Genomic DNA, 14,516 nt, shown 5'->3' on the forward strand with positions numbered 1-14,516 from the left:
GGAATACCAGACCATCTGACCTGCCTCTTGAGAAACCTGTATGCAGGTCAGGAAGCAACAGTTAGAACTGGACATGGAACAACAAACTGGTTCCAATAGGCAAAAGAGTACGTCAAGGCTGTATATTGTCCCCCTGCTTATTTAACTTATAAGCAGAGTACATCATGAGAAACGCTGGGCTGGAGGACACACAAGCTGGAATCAAGGTTGCTGGGAGAAATATCAATAACCTCAGATATGCAGCTGACACCACCCTTATGGCAGAAAGTGAAGAACTAATGAGCCTCTTGATGAAAGTGAAAGAGGAGAGTGAAAAAGTTGGCTTGAAACTCAACATTCAGAAAACTAAGATCATGGCATCCAGTCCCATCACTTCATGGCAGATAGAGGGGCAAACAGTGGAAACAGTGGCTGACTTTATTTTTCTGGGCTCCAAAATCACTGCAGATGGTGATTGCAGCCATGAAATTAAAATATGCTTACTCCTTGGAAGGAAAGTTGTGACCAACCTAGACAGCATGTTAAAAAAGCAGAGACATTACTTTGCCAACAAAGGTTCATCTAGTCAAGGCTATGGTTTTTCCAGTGGTCATGTATGGATGTGAGACTTGGACGGTGAAGAAAGCTGAGCGCCGCAGAATTGATGCTTTTGAACTGTGGTGTTGGAGAAGACTCTTGAGAGTCCCTTGGACTACAGGAAGATCCAACCAGTCCATCCTAAAGGAGATCAGTTCTGGGTGTTCATTGGAAGGACTGATGTTGAAGCTGAAACTCCAATACTTTGGCCACCTGATGCGAAGAGCTGACTCATTGGAAAAGACCCTGATGCTGGGAAATATTGAGGGCAGGAGGAGAAGGGGACGATAGAAGATGAGATGGCTGGATGGCATCACCGACTCGATGGACATGAGTTTGGGTGGACTCAGGGAGTTGGTGATGGACAGGGAGGCCTGGCATGCTGTGGTTCATGGGGTCTCAAAGAGTCTGACACGACTGAGTGACTGAACTGACTGACTGACTGAATATGCTGTCTAGGTTGGTCATAGCTTTTCTTCCAAGGAGCAAGCGTCTTTTAATTTCATGGCTGTAGTCACCATCTGCACTGATTTTGGATCCGAAGAAAATAACGTCTGTCACTGTTTCCACTGTTTCCCCATCTATTTCCCATGAAGTGGTGGGACCAGTTGCTATGATCTTAGTTTCCTGAATGTTGAGCTTTAAGCCAACTTTTTCACTCTCCTCTTTCACTTTCATCAAGAGGCTCTTTAGTTCTTCACTTTCTGCCATAAGGGTAGTGTCAGCTGCATATCTGAGGTTATTGATATTTCTCCCAGCCATCTTGATTCTAGGTTGTGCTTCATCCAGCCCAGCATTTTGCATGATGTACTCTGCGTATAAGTTAAATAAGCAGGGTGACAATATACAGCCTTGACGTACTCCATTCCCGATTTGGAACCAGTCTGTTGTTCCATGTCCAGTTCTAACTGTTGCTTCCTGACCTGCATATAGATTTCTCAGGAGGCAGGTAAGGTGGTCTGGTATTTCCATTTCTTTCAGAATTTTCCACAGTTTGTTGTGATCCACACAGTCAAAGGCTTTGCTGTTGTCAATAAAGCAAAAGTAGATGTTTTTATAGAATTCTCTAGCTTTTTTGAATATCCAGTAGATGTTGGCAATTTGATCTCTGGTTCCTCTACCTTTTCTAAATCCAGCTGGAACATCGGAAAGTTCACTGTTCATTTACTGTTGATACCTGACTTGGAGAATTTTAAGCATTACTTTTCTAGCGTGTGAGACGAGTGCAATTGTACGGTAGTTTGAGCATTCTTTGGCATTGACTTTCTTTGGGATTGGAATGAAAACTGACCTTTTCCAGTCCTGTGGCCACTGCTGAGTTTTCCAAATTTGCTGGCATATTGAGTGCAGCACTTTAACAGCATCATCTTTTAAGATTTGAAATAGCTCAGCTGGAATTCCATCACATCCACAAGCTTTGTTCATAGTGATGTTTCACAAGGCCCACTTGACTTCATATTCCAGGATGTCTGGTTCTAGGTGAGTGATCACTCCTTCGTGGTTATCTGGGTCATTAAGATCTTTTTTTGTATAATTCTTCTGTGTATTGTTATCACCTCTTCTTAATATCTTCTGCTTTTGTTAGGTCCATACCATTTTTGTCCTTTATCGAGCCCATCTTTGCATGAAATGTTCCCTTGGTATCTCTAATTTTCTTGAAGAGATCTCTAGTCTTTCCCATTCTATTATTTTCCTCTATTTCTTTGCACTGATCACTTGGGAAGGCTTTCTTACCTCTCCCTTGCTATTCTTTGGAACTCTGCATTCTAAAAGGTACATATTTCCTTTTCTCCTTTGCTTTTTGCTTCTCTTCTTTTCTCAGCTATTTGCAAGGTCTCCTCAGACAACTATTTTGCCTTTTTGTATTTCTTTTTCTTGGGGATGATCTTGATCACTACCTTTGAACAATATCATGAACCTCCATCCATAGCTCTTTAGGCCCTCTGTCTATCAGATCTAATCCCTTGAATCTATTTGTCACTTCCACTGTATAATTGTAGGGGATTTGATTTAGATCATACCTGAATGGTCTAATGGTTTTCCCTAGAAATGTAAATAAGGAATGTTTACAAATCAACAATAAAATTTGTAATCCCTCTAAGAGAAAAATGAACAAAATTGGAGCAAGTATTTTGCTAAAGTGGTACAAAGAGCCAAAAAATACCCCGAAACAGTTAGTACCAAAAAATCTCAACAAATTTAAATTAAAGACATTTTTTGCATACCATATTGGTAATAATTCAAAAAAAGTAGATAATTATTATCATTATTAGTCAGGGTACCCTGAAATTGGAGCATTCTCAGTTTTCAGATGAGAGAATAAATTTGAATAAATGTTAAGGAAATTATACTAGATTTATAATTCATCATAAATTGTTTCTACAAATTTATCTCAAGAAATAGAGATGTAACCAAGTACTGATATGCCAAAATATTCATTAGTGGATTATTTAAATAAAGGAAAATTGGAAAAAATAAATGGGGATGGCCTAAATTATGATACAACCAAATGGTGGTATATTATGCAGCAGTTAGATGGACAGTTTTGAAGTAAAGTTAAGGTAATGGGAAAATGTTTATGGTAAAATTTTAAAAGTATAAAGGAATACACAATCTTATAAACTTCTATATCATAATCTAATTTTTAGTGGTTATTTTCTCTCAGGGGTTATGGATAACTTTCATTTTTTACTTTGCATTTTTTAGTATTGTTTAAAAATTGTCTTTAATATTGATATGTAGTTTTATATTTGGGGCTTCCCTGGTGACTTATATGTAGTTTTATATTTAGAAAATATGCAAAATGCTGCTCTTCATAGTAAGTAAGTAAAATGAAATGTACTTGCAGATGGTCTTAACTATATAAATGAAAATATCCATTTTAAAATCATTTTAAAGAAAATGTAAAAAGGAAAGAGCCTGAAAAGAAAGAGTTTTAAGTCTATTGGCAACCAATGGACAACCTGAGAAAGTTTGTGGGCAGGGAATCATGTGATCAAAACAGCAGTTAAGATGAATCACTTAGGAGGGATCTAATGGCTGTTGGGTAAAGATGACTCAGATCAGGTTGTGGTAGAGAATGACAAGAAGGGCTTAATATTGAGTTGTTACTCAGTGTCAGGCATAGAACTGAAGGTACTTAGAGAGTAGGAGTGGGACATGAAGGATATGTAGGAACCAAGAACAAAATTTCCTGAATATTAAAAATATATATAACTATTGTATAAAATTGAAGTTATACAAAAAATACAAAAAAGCAAAATAAAAATAACAGTAAACATTAAAAAATAAAGTGCCAGTTTACATGGAAATTTGGAGAAAAAGCTGGTTTGCAATAGACAATAAGTTAATTTTTAAACTTGAGTGGAATGTGTGCCAATAAGGTACTAAAGATATATTCAAATATCTCCTTTAGTTTTTATTATGTAATATCTGAGCATAGTAACAAAAATCAAACAGAGAAAATTATACATTAATATCAAATTTTCCACTGACTTTCCTATACTACAAGTCCTACTCTTCATTAGTAACCACTTTCAATTTTCATTTACTTCCTCTGGTGATCAATTCCACACTTATGGAACTCAAATCTCGATATTTTGATCTCTCAATATCAAATGTTACTTATTTTCTTTATACTCTGAGAGACCTGGAAACTGTCTTCTCTTCTTAATCTTATGTTAATAATTACTTTTGGATATTATTGATAATAATTGTAGCATTTTATATGTACACTTCTAAGAAAAGTTTTCACTTAAACTTTTAAGTCTCAGCTGATCAGCTTCAGACAATATTGTTGAAATCACTCAATAAAAACTGAGTGTATCTGGGATTATAAACTTTCTTCCACCTCCCACCCCTCTGTTTTTTCCCCTGTATCTACCAGCTAAACTATCACTTTTAGTAAGGTTTCAAACATTTATATTTTATCCTGTAACTATAATAAAATAATTTATATTTTGCCTAGAGGTTGAATTCTAAAAAGTAAAACTGATAAATAGAATTCAATAATTGTTTAATTATGTAAACACTATTGATGTAGAAAATATTCAGGACCCACTGAGAAAGAAATAGAATTCTTCTTTTCTTTTTTTTTTAAACAACTTGCACACTATAAAATTCACCCCTTTTAAGTATACATTTCAAGATATGTAGTGAACTTACCAAGTAGTGCAATCTTCACTGTGACCCAGCTTTGGAACATTTTCATCACTCCAATAAGTTCCCTCATGTCCATTTACAAATAAGCCCCTGTCCTATCCCCAGCCTTAGGTAAACATTAATCTACTTTCTGACTCTATATATTTACCTTGTTGGATTTTTTTTTTTCTCTAAGAAAAATGGTTTTAAGATTTATAGATGTTGCAGCATGTACCACTGTTTTGTTCCCTTTATTGTTAGATAGTATAACTTTATTTTGGTTTATCATAACACCAGTTGATGGACATATGAGGTGTTTCCACTTTTTGGATATTATGAAGAACTCTACTATGAACATTTGTGTGCAGGTATTTGTGTGAACTTATGTTTTTTATTTCTGTTAGTTTGATACCTAGGAAATCTAACTTTGTATTTTTCTACAGCAGTCTACTCCTGTAATATTGTGCAGGTGGTGGGTGACCAAAACCATCCCAAAGAGTTGTCTGAGGAGGACTTACAAAAAGCTGAGAAAAGAAGTAAAAGGCAAAGGAGAAAGGGAAAGATACCCAATTGAATGCAGAGTTCCAGAGAAGAGTGAGGAGAAATAAGAAAGCCTTATTACATGAACAATGCAAAGAAATAGAAAAAACAATAGAATGGGAAAGACTAGAGATCTCTTCAAGAAAATTGGAGATACCAAGTGAACATTTCATGCGAGTATGGACACAATAAAGGACAGAAATGGTATGGACTTAGCAGAAGCAGGAGAGATTAAGAAGAGGCAGCAAGAATACATAGAACTGTACAAAAAGGATCTTAATGACCTAGATAACAATGATGGTGTAGTCTCTCACTTAGAGCCAGACATTGTGGAGTGTGAAGTCAAGTGGACCTTAGGAAGCATTACTATGAACACAGGTAGCGTAGGTGATGGAATTCCAGTTGAGCTAGTTAAAATCCTAAAAGATATTACTCTTAAAGTGCTGTACTCAATATGCCAGCAAATTTGGAAAATTCAGCAGAGTTCACAGGACTGGAAAAGGCCAGTTTTCATTCCAGTCCCAAAGAAAGGAATGCCAAAGAATATTCAAACTACCATACAATTGCACTCGTTTCACAGGCCAGCAAGCTAATGCTCAAAATCCTTCAAGCTAGGCTTCAGAAGTATGTGAACTGAGAATTTCCAGATTTACAAGCTAGATTTAGAAAAGGCAGAGGAACCAGATTGCCAACATCTGTTGGATCATGGAGAAAGCAAGGGAATTCCAAAAAACATCTACTTCTGCTTCATTGACTATGCTAAAGCCTTTGACTTTGTGGATCACAACAAGCTGTGGAAAATTCTTAAAGAGATGGGAATACCAGGCCATCTTACCTGTCTTCTGAGAAACCTGTATGTGGGTAAAAAAAACAACAGTTAGATCCAGACATGGAACAATGGACTGGTTCCAAATTGGGAAAGGAGTATGTCAAGGCATATATTGTCAACTTGCTTATTTAACTTAGAGGTAGAGTACATCATGGCAAATGCCTGGCTGGATGAATCACAGGCTGGAATCAAGATTGCCAGAAGAAATCTTAACATCCTCATATATGAAGATAATACCAGTTTAATTGCAAAAAGTGAAGAGGAACTACAGAGCTCCTTGATGAGGGTGAAAGAGGAGAGTGAAAAAGCTGGCTTAAAATTCAACATTCAAAAAACTAAAATCATGGCATCTGGTCCCATCACTTCATGGCAGGTAGCTGGGGAAAAAGTAGAAACAGTGACAGACTTTATTTTCTTGAGATTCAGTATCACTGTAGTGGTGATTGCAGCCATCAAATTAAGATACTTGCTCCTTGGAAGAAATGCTAGTACCAACCTAGACAGCATATTAAAAAGCAGAGACATCACTTTGCCGACAAAGATCTGTATAGTCAGAGCTTTGGTTTTTCCAGTAGTCATGTACAGCTTTGAGAGCTGGACCATAAAGAAGGTTGAGCACTGAAGAACTGATGCTTTCCAACTGTGCTGGAGAAGACTTTTGAGAGTTTCTTGAACAGCAAGGAGATAAACCAGTCAATCCTAAAGGAAATCCTGGATATTCATTGGAAGGACTGATGCTGAAGCTGAAGCTCCAATACTTTGGCCACCTGATGGAAAGAGCTGACTCACTGGAAAAGACCCTGATGCTGGGAAAGATTGAGGGCATGAGGAGAAGGAGATGATAGAGGATAAGATGGCTGGATGACATCACTCACTCAAGGTGTGTGAGTTTAAGGAAACTCCAGGAGATGGTGGACAGGGAAGCCGGGGATGCTTAGTCCATGGGGTGAAAAGAGTTGGAAAGAACTTAGCGACTGAATGACTGACGACTATCCAAAGGAAAATATCCCAATTATTAAGAGCCTCTGGAGTTTTTTTTTCTTATATGATATTAATTAACTTTGAATCGTTTCATATTTTATTATCTAATCATGGTTTTTTGTTCAGATATTTTCCCTTAGAGATTTAAAACAATTTTAAAATCAATATTGCATAAATGCTAAAAGTATAAAGATATTACCCATATACCTTCATATTTACTCCTGCTTAAGAAATAAAATACTTCCAGAACAGTTGATGAACCTTATGGATTTTACCTCAATAGCATCCCCTCTCTTCTTTTTAGAGATTACCGTTATCTAAATTTATCATCTTTATGCAGTTTTAAAAACTTTTACTAAGTACATAAGTATTTCTCAATTATTTAAAAACAAATATTTATGCAGTTTAAATTCTAACTGGACTTGATTTTTTTCTCAACATTTATTTGAGATTTATCCGTGTGGATAGTTTTTTAGCTGAAAATCATACATTTTCATTGTCATATTGTATCCCATTTTGTGAGTATGCCAACATCTACCCATTCTTCAGTTAATTGGAAGTGAACTTTCTTTTTGCCACTATAAACGTTCTTTGTCCCTGACCCAGGAACGTCTTCTATCAGCATCCAGCAAACTGTTGTAGGCTGACAGGACAGCTTGTGTAAATGCTGACACCTCAGAACCATAACAGCTCTTAACATTTTAGTTATTAATAAGATATAGCAATTTTATTGATCTTCTCAAAGAGCCAACATTTTATTTCATTGTTGTCTGTATTGTTTTTGTTTTCTATTTTGTTGATGTCTGCTCTGATATTCATTTTCTTTTTTTAAACTTATTTTGTATTTAATTTTCTCTTTCTCTTCAAGTTTTTTAATGTGTATCCAGAAGTCATTAATAGGGAAGCTTTGTTTATTTCTAATAAACTGACATAGTGGCGTAAATTTTCCTATAAGTACTGCTTTAGCTACATCTTATAGATTTTAACATGTTGTGTTTTCATCTTCATTCAGTTCAAAATACTTTTTTGTGTCCCTTTCATTTTCTTCTTTGACTTGTGGATTATTTAAAAGTATATTATTTAGTTTCCAAGTATTTGGGGATTTTCCAGAGAACTTTCTGTTAGTGACATCTAATTTAATACCACTGGGGTGAGAGAACCTACTTGGTATGATTTGAGTCTTTTTAATATTATTGAGACTTGTTTCATGGCCCAGAATGGAGATTCTTTTGGTAAATATTCAATGTGTGCACATTAAAATAATGTGTATTTTGCGTTGTTGAGTGGAGTATACTATAAATGTCAATTATGCAAGACTATTGATAGTGTTGTTCAGATATTTTATATCCTTAATGGGTTTCTCTCTATCGGTTTTTAAAGTGAGCAATGTCAAATATCTGACTATTTGAGTGTAATTGTAAATTTGTCTAGTTCTCTTTAAAATAGCATTATTTTTGCTTCATGTATTTGAAACTGTTATTATTAATAGGTGCATCTTCATTTTGACACCTTCATTTTATATAGGCCCACCTCTGCATTCAAAATTATATTTATTATTTTTTTCCAAGATTTGAAAATATTTTTTAGCCTGGAAATTTTCTACCATATTATTAAAATTTATATATTTTCTGGATTTTTCTCTTGTCAATTAAAAATAATGTGCTTTCATTTAATCAATATAATAATGTTTTTAGTTTGTTGCAATTCTTGATAAATTTAATTCATTTTTTTTTTCTTGAAGCTATCCCCTTGGTTTCTTGTTTTAATTTGAATGAATTTCTTCTTAACCATTCTTCACAGATGTAAACCTAGGATTTTGTTTTTAATCTCCATGGCTAGGTTAGGTAAGTGCCTCTGATTTTTGTCACTAATCACTTTTTTGATTTTGAAGTGTACTGACTCATGCAATTATTTTAGAAAAGTATTTGAGTGATATGGTTTTTGAATTTGGTGCTTCTGAATGTCATCATTTATCTTTGTCATATAGTTTGCTGGATGTTGAATTGTAGATTTAAAATTGGATCCACTGTTTATGCTGTATTATATTTTGACATCAATAGATACTGAAAATTCATTCTATAATTTCTGTCAACATTCCAATTAAGTATTAGAGAACAAGAATAAAGGAACTTCTTATTATAATAGAAATAATTTATGTGAAAATAGAGTTAAAGTAAGAGATGAAACACCTGAAATAAGAGACATCTTAGATCAATTTTTGTCTTATATTCAGGACTATTTTCTAAATTCCTTTCAGAACTAACACTGAATGTTTTGTTTAGGCAAGCATATTTTAATTTCTTAGAATTCATTCTTGTTGTCTTAGTTCTTTTTCTCAAGTCAAAGTTTTTGATTTAGTTTAATTTTACAAATGCGACATCTCAAAATTTTCTCAACATATTAATTAGAAAAAAGTTATATGCTATTCCCTATGTTCTACTCTGTTCTCTTCAATGTGATTTATTTTTTTATTTCATTAGTATAACTTGCAGACAATAGTTACAAATTAGAAAATAAAACTGTTTTGAATTCTGTATATTGACATGAATAGCTTTTGATGATGCTTAAGGCTGAAGATTACTTTGGCCAAGTATTTACTACAGCAGTTTTATGTAGCTTATTCAAAATTTTATTTTATGAAACATTTAAGGCAATAATTAAGCATTTTTGTGTTTTAAGTATGTAATCAATATAGTGTGAGTTCTTAAACATCAATTCAATATATGATAGAAGTGACATACTGAAAGCAAAGGGCAAGTGAATTTTAATGAGGAGATAGCATTCACCAACAAATACTTGAGTAGAATAGACCTCACTCTTTACATTGCAATATTATTGGTGAGCTGGCCAATGTGAGGGCTTGAAATTTCAAGGCTTAATTAGAAAATCACTTGTAGCCTCAAGGACTTTATCTTGGCTCATAAGATAATAGTGGTGGAGTACTTGGTTTTTATGGATATTTTCACTGTGATTCATCTTTGAGAGCCGAATTCAGATGTTTGTTGACTATCTCATTACAACAAAATCAGGTAAGAGATTATTAAGTGAATGTAGCTACAATTATAAATGAAGGCACAGTGAAGGTAAAATCAGTGCTTTCAGAGCAAAGACTAACTTACTTCTGACAACTCTGGTAACTGCTCATAAAAGTGAGGCTGTGATTGGGTAAAGCTGTCTGCTAGCTGGACATTAAATTCAGGTCAAGTTCAGGAAATAGCTTTTCAGAGAGAGAAAAACTGAGGTTTCACTTGATTTAACCTCTTTTTCTTTTTTTTCTAAAAACTGTTTATTCCGTCCACATTATTTCTATCCCGTGTTTAAGAGTCTGAGGGAGAACAGCTTAAGCCCGCTCAGTGGTTGTTCCTACTCGTTCAGTAGTCAGCGTGGTGGGGCCGCACACAGTCATTGCTGGCACTGAGGCTCGTCTGCAGTGGGGAGCTGCTGGGTGGGCCCAGAGGACACCAACGCCTTCAGACTCGTCTGTGACCTCGGATGCAGTAGCAGTGAGTCGGGTTGCTGAAAGCCCCCCTCGGTCACAGGCTTTCCATACCGGCCTGCTCTTCCTTTCCGTCTCTTCAGGATCTCTGTGGAAGTAGAGGCCCGGCTGACCTCTCAGGATTGTTGACAAATGATCCTTTCGCGCATGCGCAGAACTTTCCTGGCCAGAGTCTGTCTCGTCAGACCCCCAAGCGGGTTCCCCATTGCTCTCTGGAGGTGATGGCCCTGTCCACATGGTACAGAGGAGAGTCTGTGTCATACAGGGTGAGATGGGCGAGTTCACATAAGAACCTCAGAGGCTGGTGGTCAGCCCTGGGATCGGTAGCCGCCTGAAGCTGTGGCTGTGGAAAAGCTGCCTGTATCTGGTTAGCGAAAGTTCTAGAAATGAGGCGGCCAGTAATAGGAGTGGCCTTGGTGGCAGCAGCAAACTTCAGCACAGCTCGCTGGCCAGTATCTCTGGAAGATGTGATACTGGCATCAGTCCGTTTTAACAGTGAAGCTGCTTGAGGAAGCATCTCCTATTCTCCTCAGATTTCTGAGGTAGATGCCTTCACTTTTTATTTTGTAGATGATTGTTCCACTTGGAAATCAAGATTGGTGCCACCTCAGTAGGTTCCTGAGGGCATTCTCTTTCTTCATTTGTAGTATGTCAGGGACTCAGGACATGGTGAAAATTACCCTTTGAATTACCACAGGAACCCAGACAAGATATGTGGACCATTCTCTGAGTAGCATTGAAAAACCATCTCTTCTAACTTGTTAATCAGAGGGAAATTCAAAGATCCTTTTTTTCCTACAGCTGACCCTTGAACAACACACGTTTGAACCAGTGTGGGTGTGGTTATACATGGATTCTTTTCAACAGTTAATACTGTAGTACTACACTGTTGTAGCCACACGTTCTGGGAAACAAACTCACTCAGAAGGACAATACAGATAGTGGAGTGCAGTTTATTACACCGGCGGGCCCAAGGCAGAGTCTCCTCTTAGCCAAGGACCCTGACCAGTTTTTGTGAAAACCTTATATACCCTAACGTGCACAAACCCACCTCCCCAAATTCCCTGATAATCAAAGTTAATCCGTGATTCATATGCCGTAAGCCTAGGTAGTTAACAGTGGGCAATTATCAATAGACCTGTGGTCATACCCCAATAAGCATAATAGAATGTATGATTCTATTCAGTTACACAGATAATTAGGGTATTCTTTTAGGTGGAGAGCCCTGGGGCTCTTCCTTCCGGGGGCCTGTATGTCGTTCCATAGATACTGGGCATATAGCTCCAAGTCCACAGTCCGGCCCAAGATGGAGTCCTGCTTTCAAGATAGAGCCTGTTCTGTTTCCTCCTTCAACACTATCTGCTGATGGGGAACTGTGGATACTGAAGAATAGTGAATACAGATATGGGGAACAATGTGTATGGCGGGCTGACTGCAATTTAGATGCAGATTTTCCACTGAGGGCTGGGTTGGCGCCCCTAGCCCCTGAGTTGTTCAAGAGTCTACTGTTCATAGGAGAAGGAAATGGCAACCCACTCTAGTATTCTTGTCTGGAGAATTCCATGGACAGAGAAGCCTGGTAGGCTACAGCCCATGGGGTTGCAAAGAGTCAGACATGACTGAAGCGACTCAGCACACACACACTACTGTTCATATTACAACTTTAACTACTAGTTGCGATCAGTGTTTCTTAGACATAGTAGCTTTATAGTGGAAGATTTCTTTGACAGTAAAATCATAGCGCTTATTTTAAAGGATTGGATTTAAATCTGAGGACTGTCTTTATTTCTCAGTTTTCTCAACTATTAAATGGAAATATTACCTACCTTAGAGACTTTTTATAAGAATTTGAAAAAGTAATACTATTAGGTACTGGGAACAGTGTCTGACACATAGTAAGTACTCAATAAATATTAGATATTGTTACTTATCTACTGTCTATGAATATCTCTGCCTTAAACCTTAGGATAACAGACAAGCTTTCTTGCAGGGAGGAATAAAACTACATTTGTGTCTCTAAACAAACAAAAGGAGGTATTGCTTTTAAGTATATTTTTCTTAGCAGCTTGCATATAGCAATAACTGTTTTGAAGCGCATACTCAAGGTCTGTGCTTGTTTCAAAGAAAGCTCACCATGTGTTGGGAGTTTGGCAGATGACTCAGTTCTGATCATTTTATGTCCACTTTCTCTCATTTTTCTTCTGAAATGTACAAGCAGCACAGCATCGTTTTCTCTCTTCTTCTCCATCTTCTTTTCCCCATCTACTCCCCCTACTCTTCTTTCCCTTCAACACATGCACACAAGTATACAAGTTAGTTTTCTCTTATTCATTATTTTTTTAATCCCCAAGGGACTCATGGAGCAGTCTGTGTGCAGCTGCTGTGTTTTCCACTTGTTAAATTGGCAGTTACCTACTGTGTAGAGTTGCTAGGAGAAGGTGAATAAGCATGATTGAAGCATCATTGGTGTACGTATTTTTTTCAATAACAACCTGTGGAGCTCTGTGGTCTGTCTTCTGTATGGCTCTAATGTTATTTTTCTCATTGTTGTCATTAATATTTGTTGAATTTATCGTTAGAGCCTTGTATATTTTTAACTCTTTAAATTCCAGATCAATTGAGAGACAAAAACCTCGGCATTTAAACCAGCCACTTTTTTCTCAGGGTGGTGCTGCGGATACTGGTTCCTACCATCTGTTTTCTTATTACATCCAGCCCTCCTTCCGTTGGTAGAAAGGAATTCAGCTTCTTCTGGTGCGCTAAAAGTCATTCATGTTTCTCTTTTGAATAATAGATCTCAGAAACTGTAGGAATTCTGATGTGCTTCAGTGCATGAAACAGTAACAGATCAGCTGCTTTGGGGAGAGCTGGAGCGCTCAGTCGGTCAGTAGTACAGTAGCAGGCTCACATGTGCCGACTGTTTCTGTGAGGTCAGAGGATCTGTTTATACTGCTGTCTGCTTGAAGGTGGGGTGGGTGATGTGAACAGTGGATATGCCTGTCAAAGTCAATAGCAATTCTGTCAGAAGCTGCCGTCCTCTTAGTAAATCTGCAATGTTTTGAGAGATAAGAGATGCTACTGTATAACTGTTTTAAGATTTGTAGTGGACTGAGGAATGCTTGTTCTAGCTGCTGAAACTGACTGTAAATGTATTGCCTTAGGAGTATCGTCATGGGGTCTACTGCTACAGAAACTGAAGAACTGGAAAACACTACTTTTAAGTATCTCATAGGAGAACAGACTGAAAAAATGTGGCAACGCCTGAAAGGAATGTGAGTAAGCTCTTTGCTTGGTTCTGTGTTTTTATCCACCTCTCTGATAAAAAAATTTTTTGAGTATTAACATGTTGAATTATTGGCACTTTCTGGCTGTGGATTAGTGTTTCCTTTAGAAAGATTTTCTTTTAAAAAAATGTGTCAGTCTCAGCTAACAACTTGCTTGAAGGGTGAATAGTTTTTTGTGCAGGTATATTTTATGTAAAGTAAGGTAACTCCCTGAGAATTCACTCCGTTGTTAGACTGCATGGCTTCTTTTATACATTCTGTATGTGTTACTTAGATACGTGGTTTAGATATGCAGAAAAGTAATTAGAAAAGCTGCTTGCCAGGGTACTTGTGGAAATAAAATTTCTCTCAGATAAAAAGAGAGATTGCTATTAGCACTTATTTCTTTGTGATTAGATTTTGAAGAAAAAGGACAGGATTAATATGATAATAGATCATTATATTCCATTGTGCTTATTCATTATGCCTTAATTAATAATACATTTTTAACGAGAAAAAGTTTATTTTGTAAAATACTAGCAGCACACCAAACTTGCTTGAGAGTTTTGGCTTAAATCAACCAACTCACTTCTGAGAGTACAGAATAGCTCATGGTATAAAATAGACTTTTGTAAGATGGGTCAAGAAGTGTGCTTATGTCAGCATGAAATGTAAGTACCAGAGTCAAACT

General features: G+C 36.7%; 1 protein-coding gene and 1 long non-coding RNA gene across 7 annotated transcripts in view; one reads left to right on the forward strand and one right to left on the reverse strand.

Moving 5' to 3' along the window:
- LOC145542353 (uncharacterized) overlaps positions 1-14,516 on the reverse strand; it is a 163,140-nt gene that overhangs the window by 141,211 nt on the left and 7,413 nt on the right. The gene's annotated exons all lie outside the window — the stretch shown is intronic.
- The window catches only part of PDE1A (phosphodiesterase 1A), a 479,731-nt gene that overhangs the window by 75,835 nt on the left and 389,380 nt on the right, over positions 1-14,516 (forward strand). For 5 of the 6 annotated variants that reach the window (XM_081580991.1, XM_081580995.1, XM_081580992.1 and 2 more), the window contains one exon: positions 13,724-13,834. In XM_081580991.1, coding sequence (XP_081437117.1) covers positions 13,734-13,834 — 101 coding nt within the window. In that variant the 5' untranslated portion in view covers positions 13,724-13,733. Of the gene's footprint in view, positions 1-10,612; positions 10,829-13,723; positions 13,835-14,516 lie in introns of those variants that run through there. The other variant, XM_081580999.1, reaches the window with a different exon arrangement.

This window comes from Giraffa tippelskirchi, chromosome 3 (assembly GCF_054371585.1).
Source record: "Giraffa tippelskirchi isolate mGirTip1 chromosome 3, T2T-mGirTip1v1.2.pri, whole genome shotgun sequence".
In the NCBI taxonomy this organism is placed as follows: domain Eukaryota; kingdom Metazoa; phylum Chordata; class Mammalia; order Artiodactyla; family Giraffidae; genus Giraffa; species Giraffa tippelskirchi.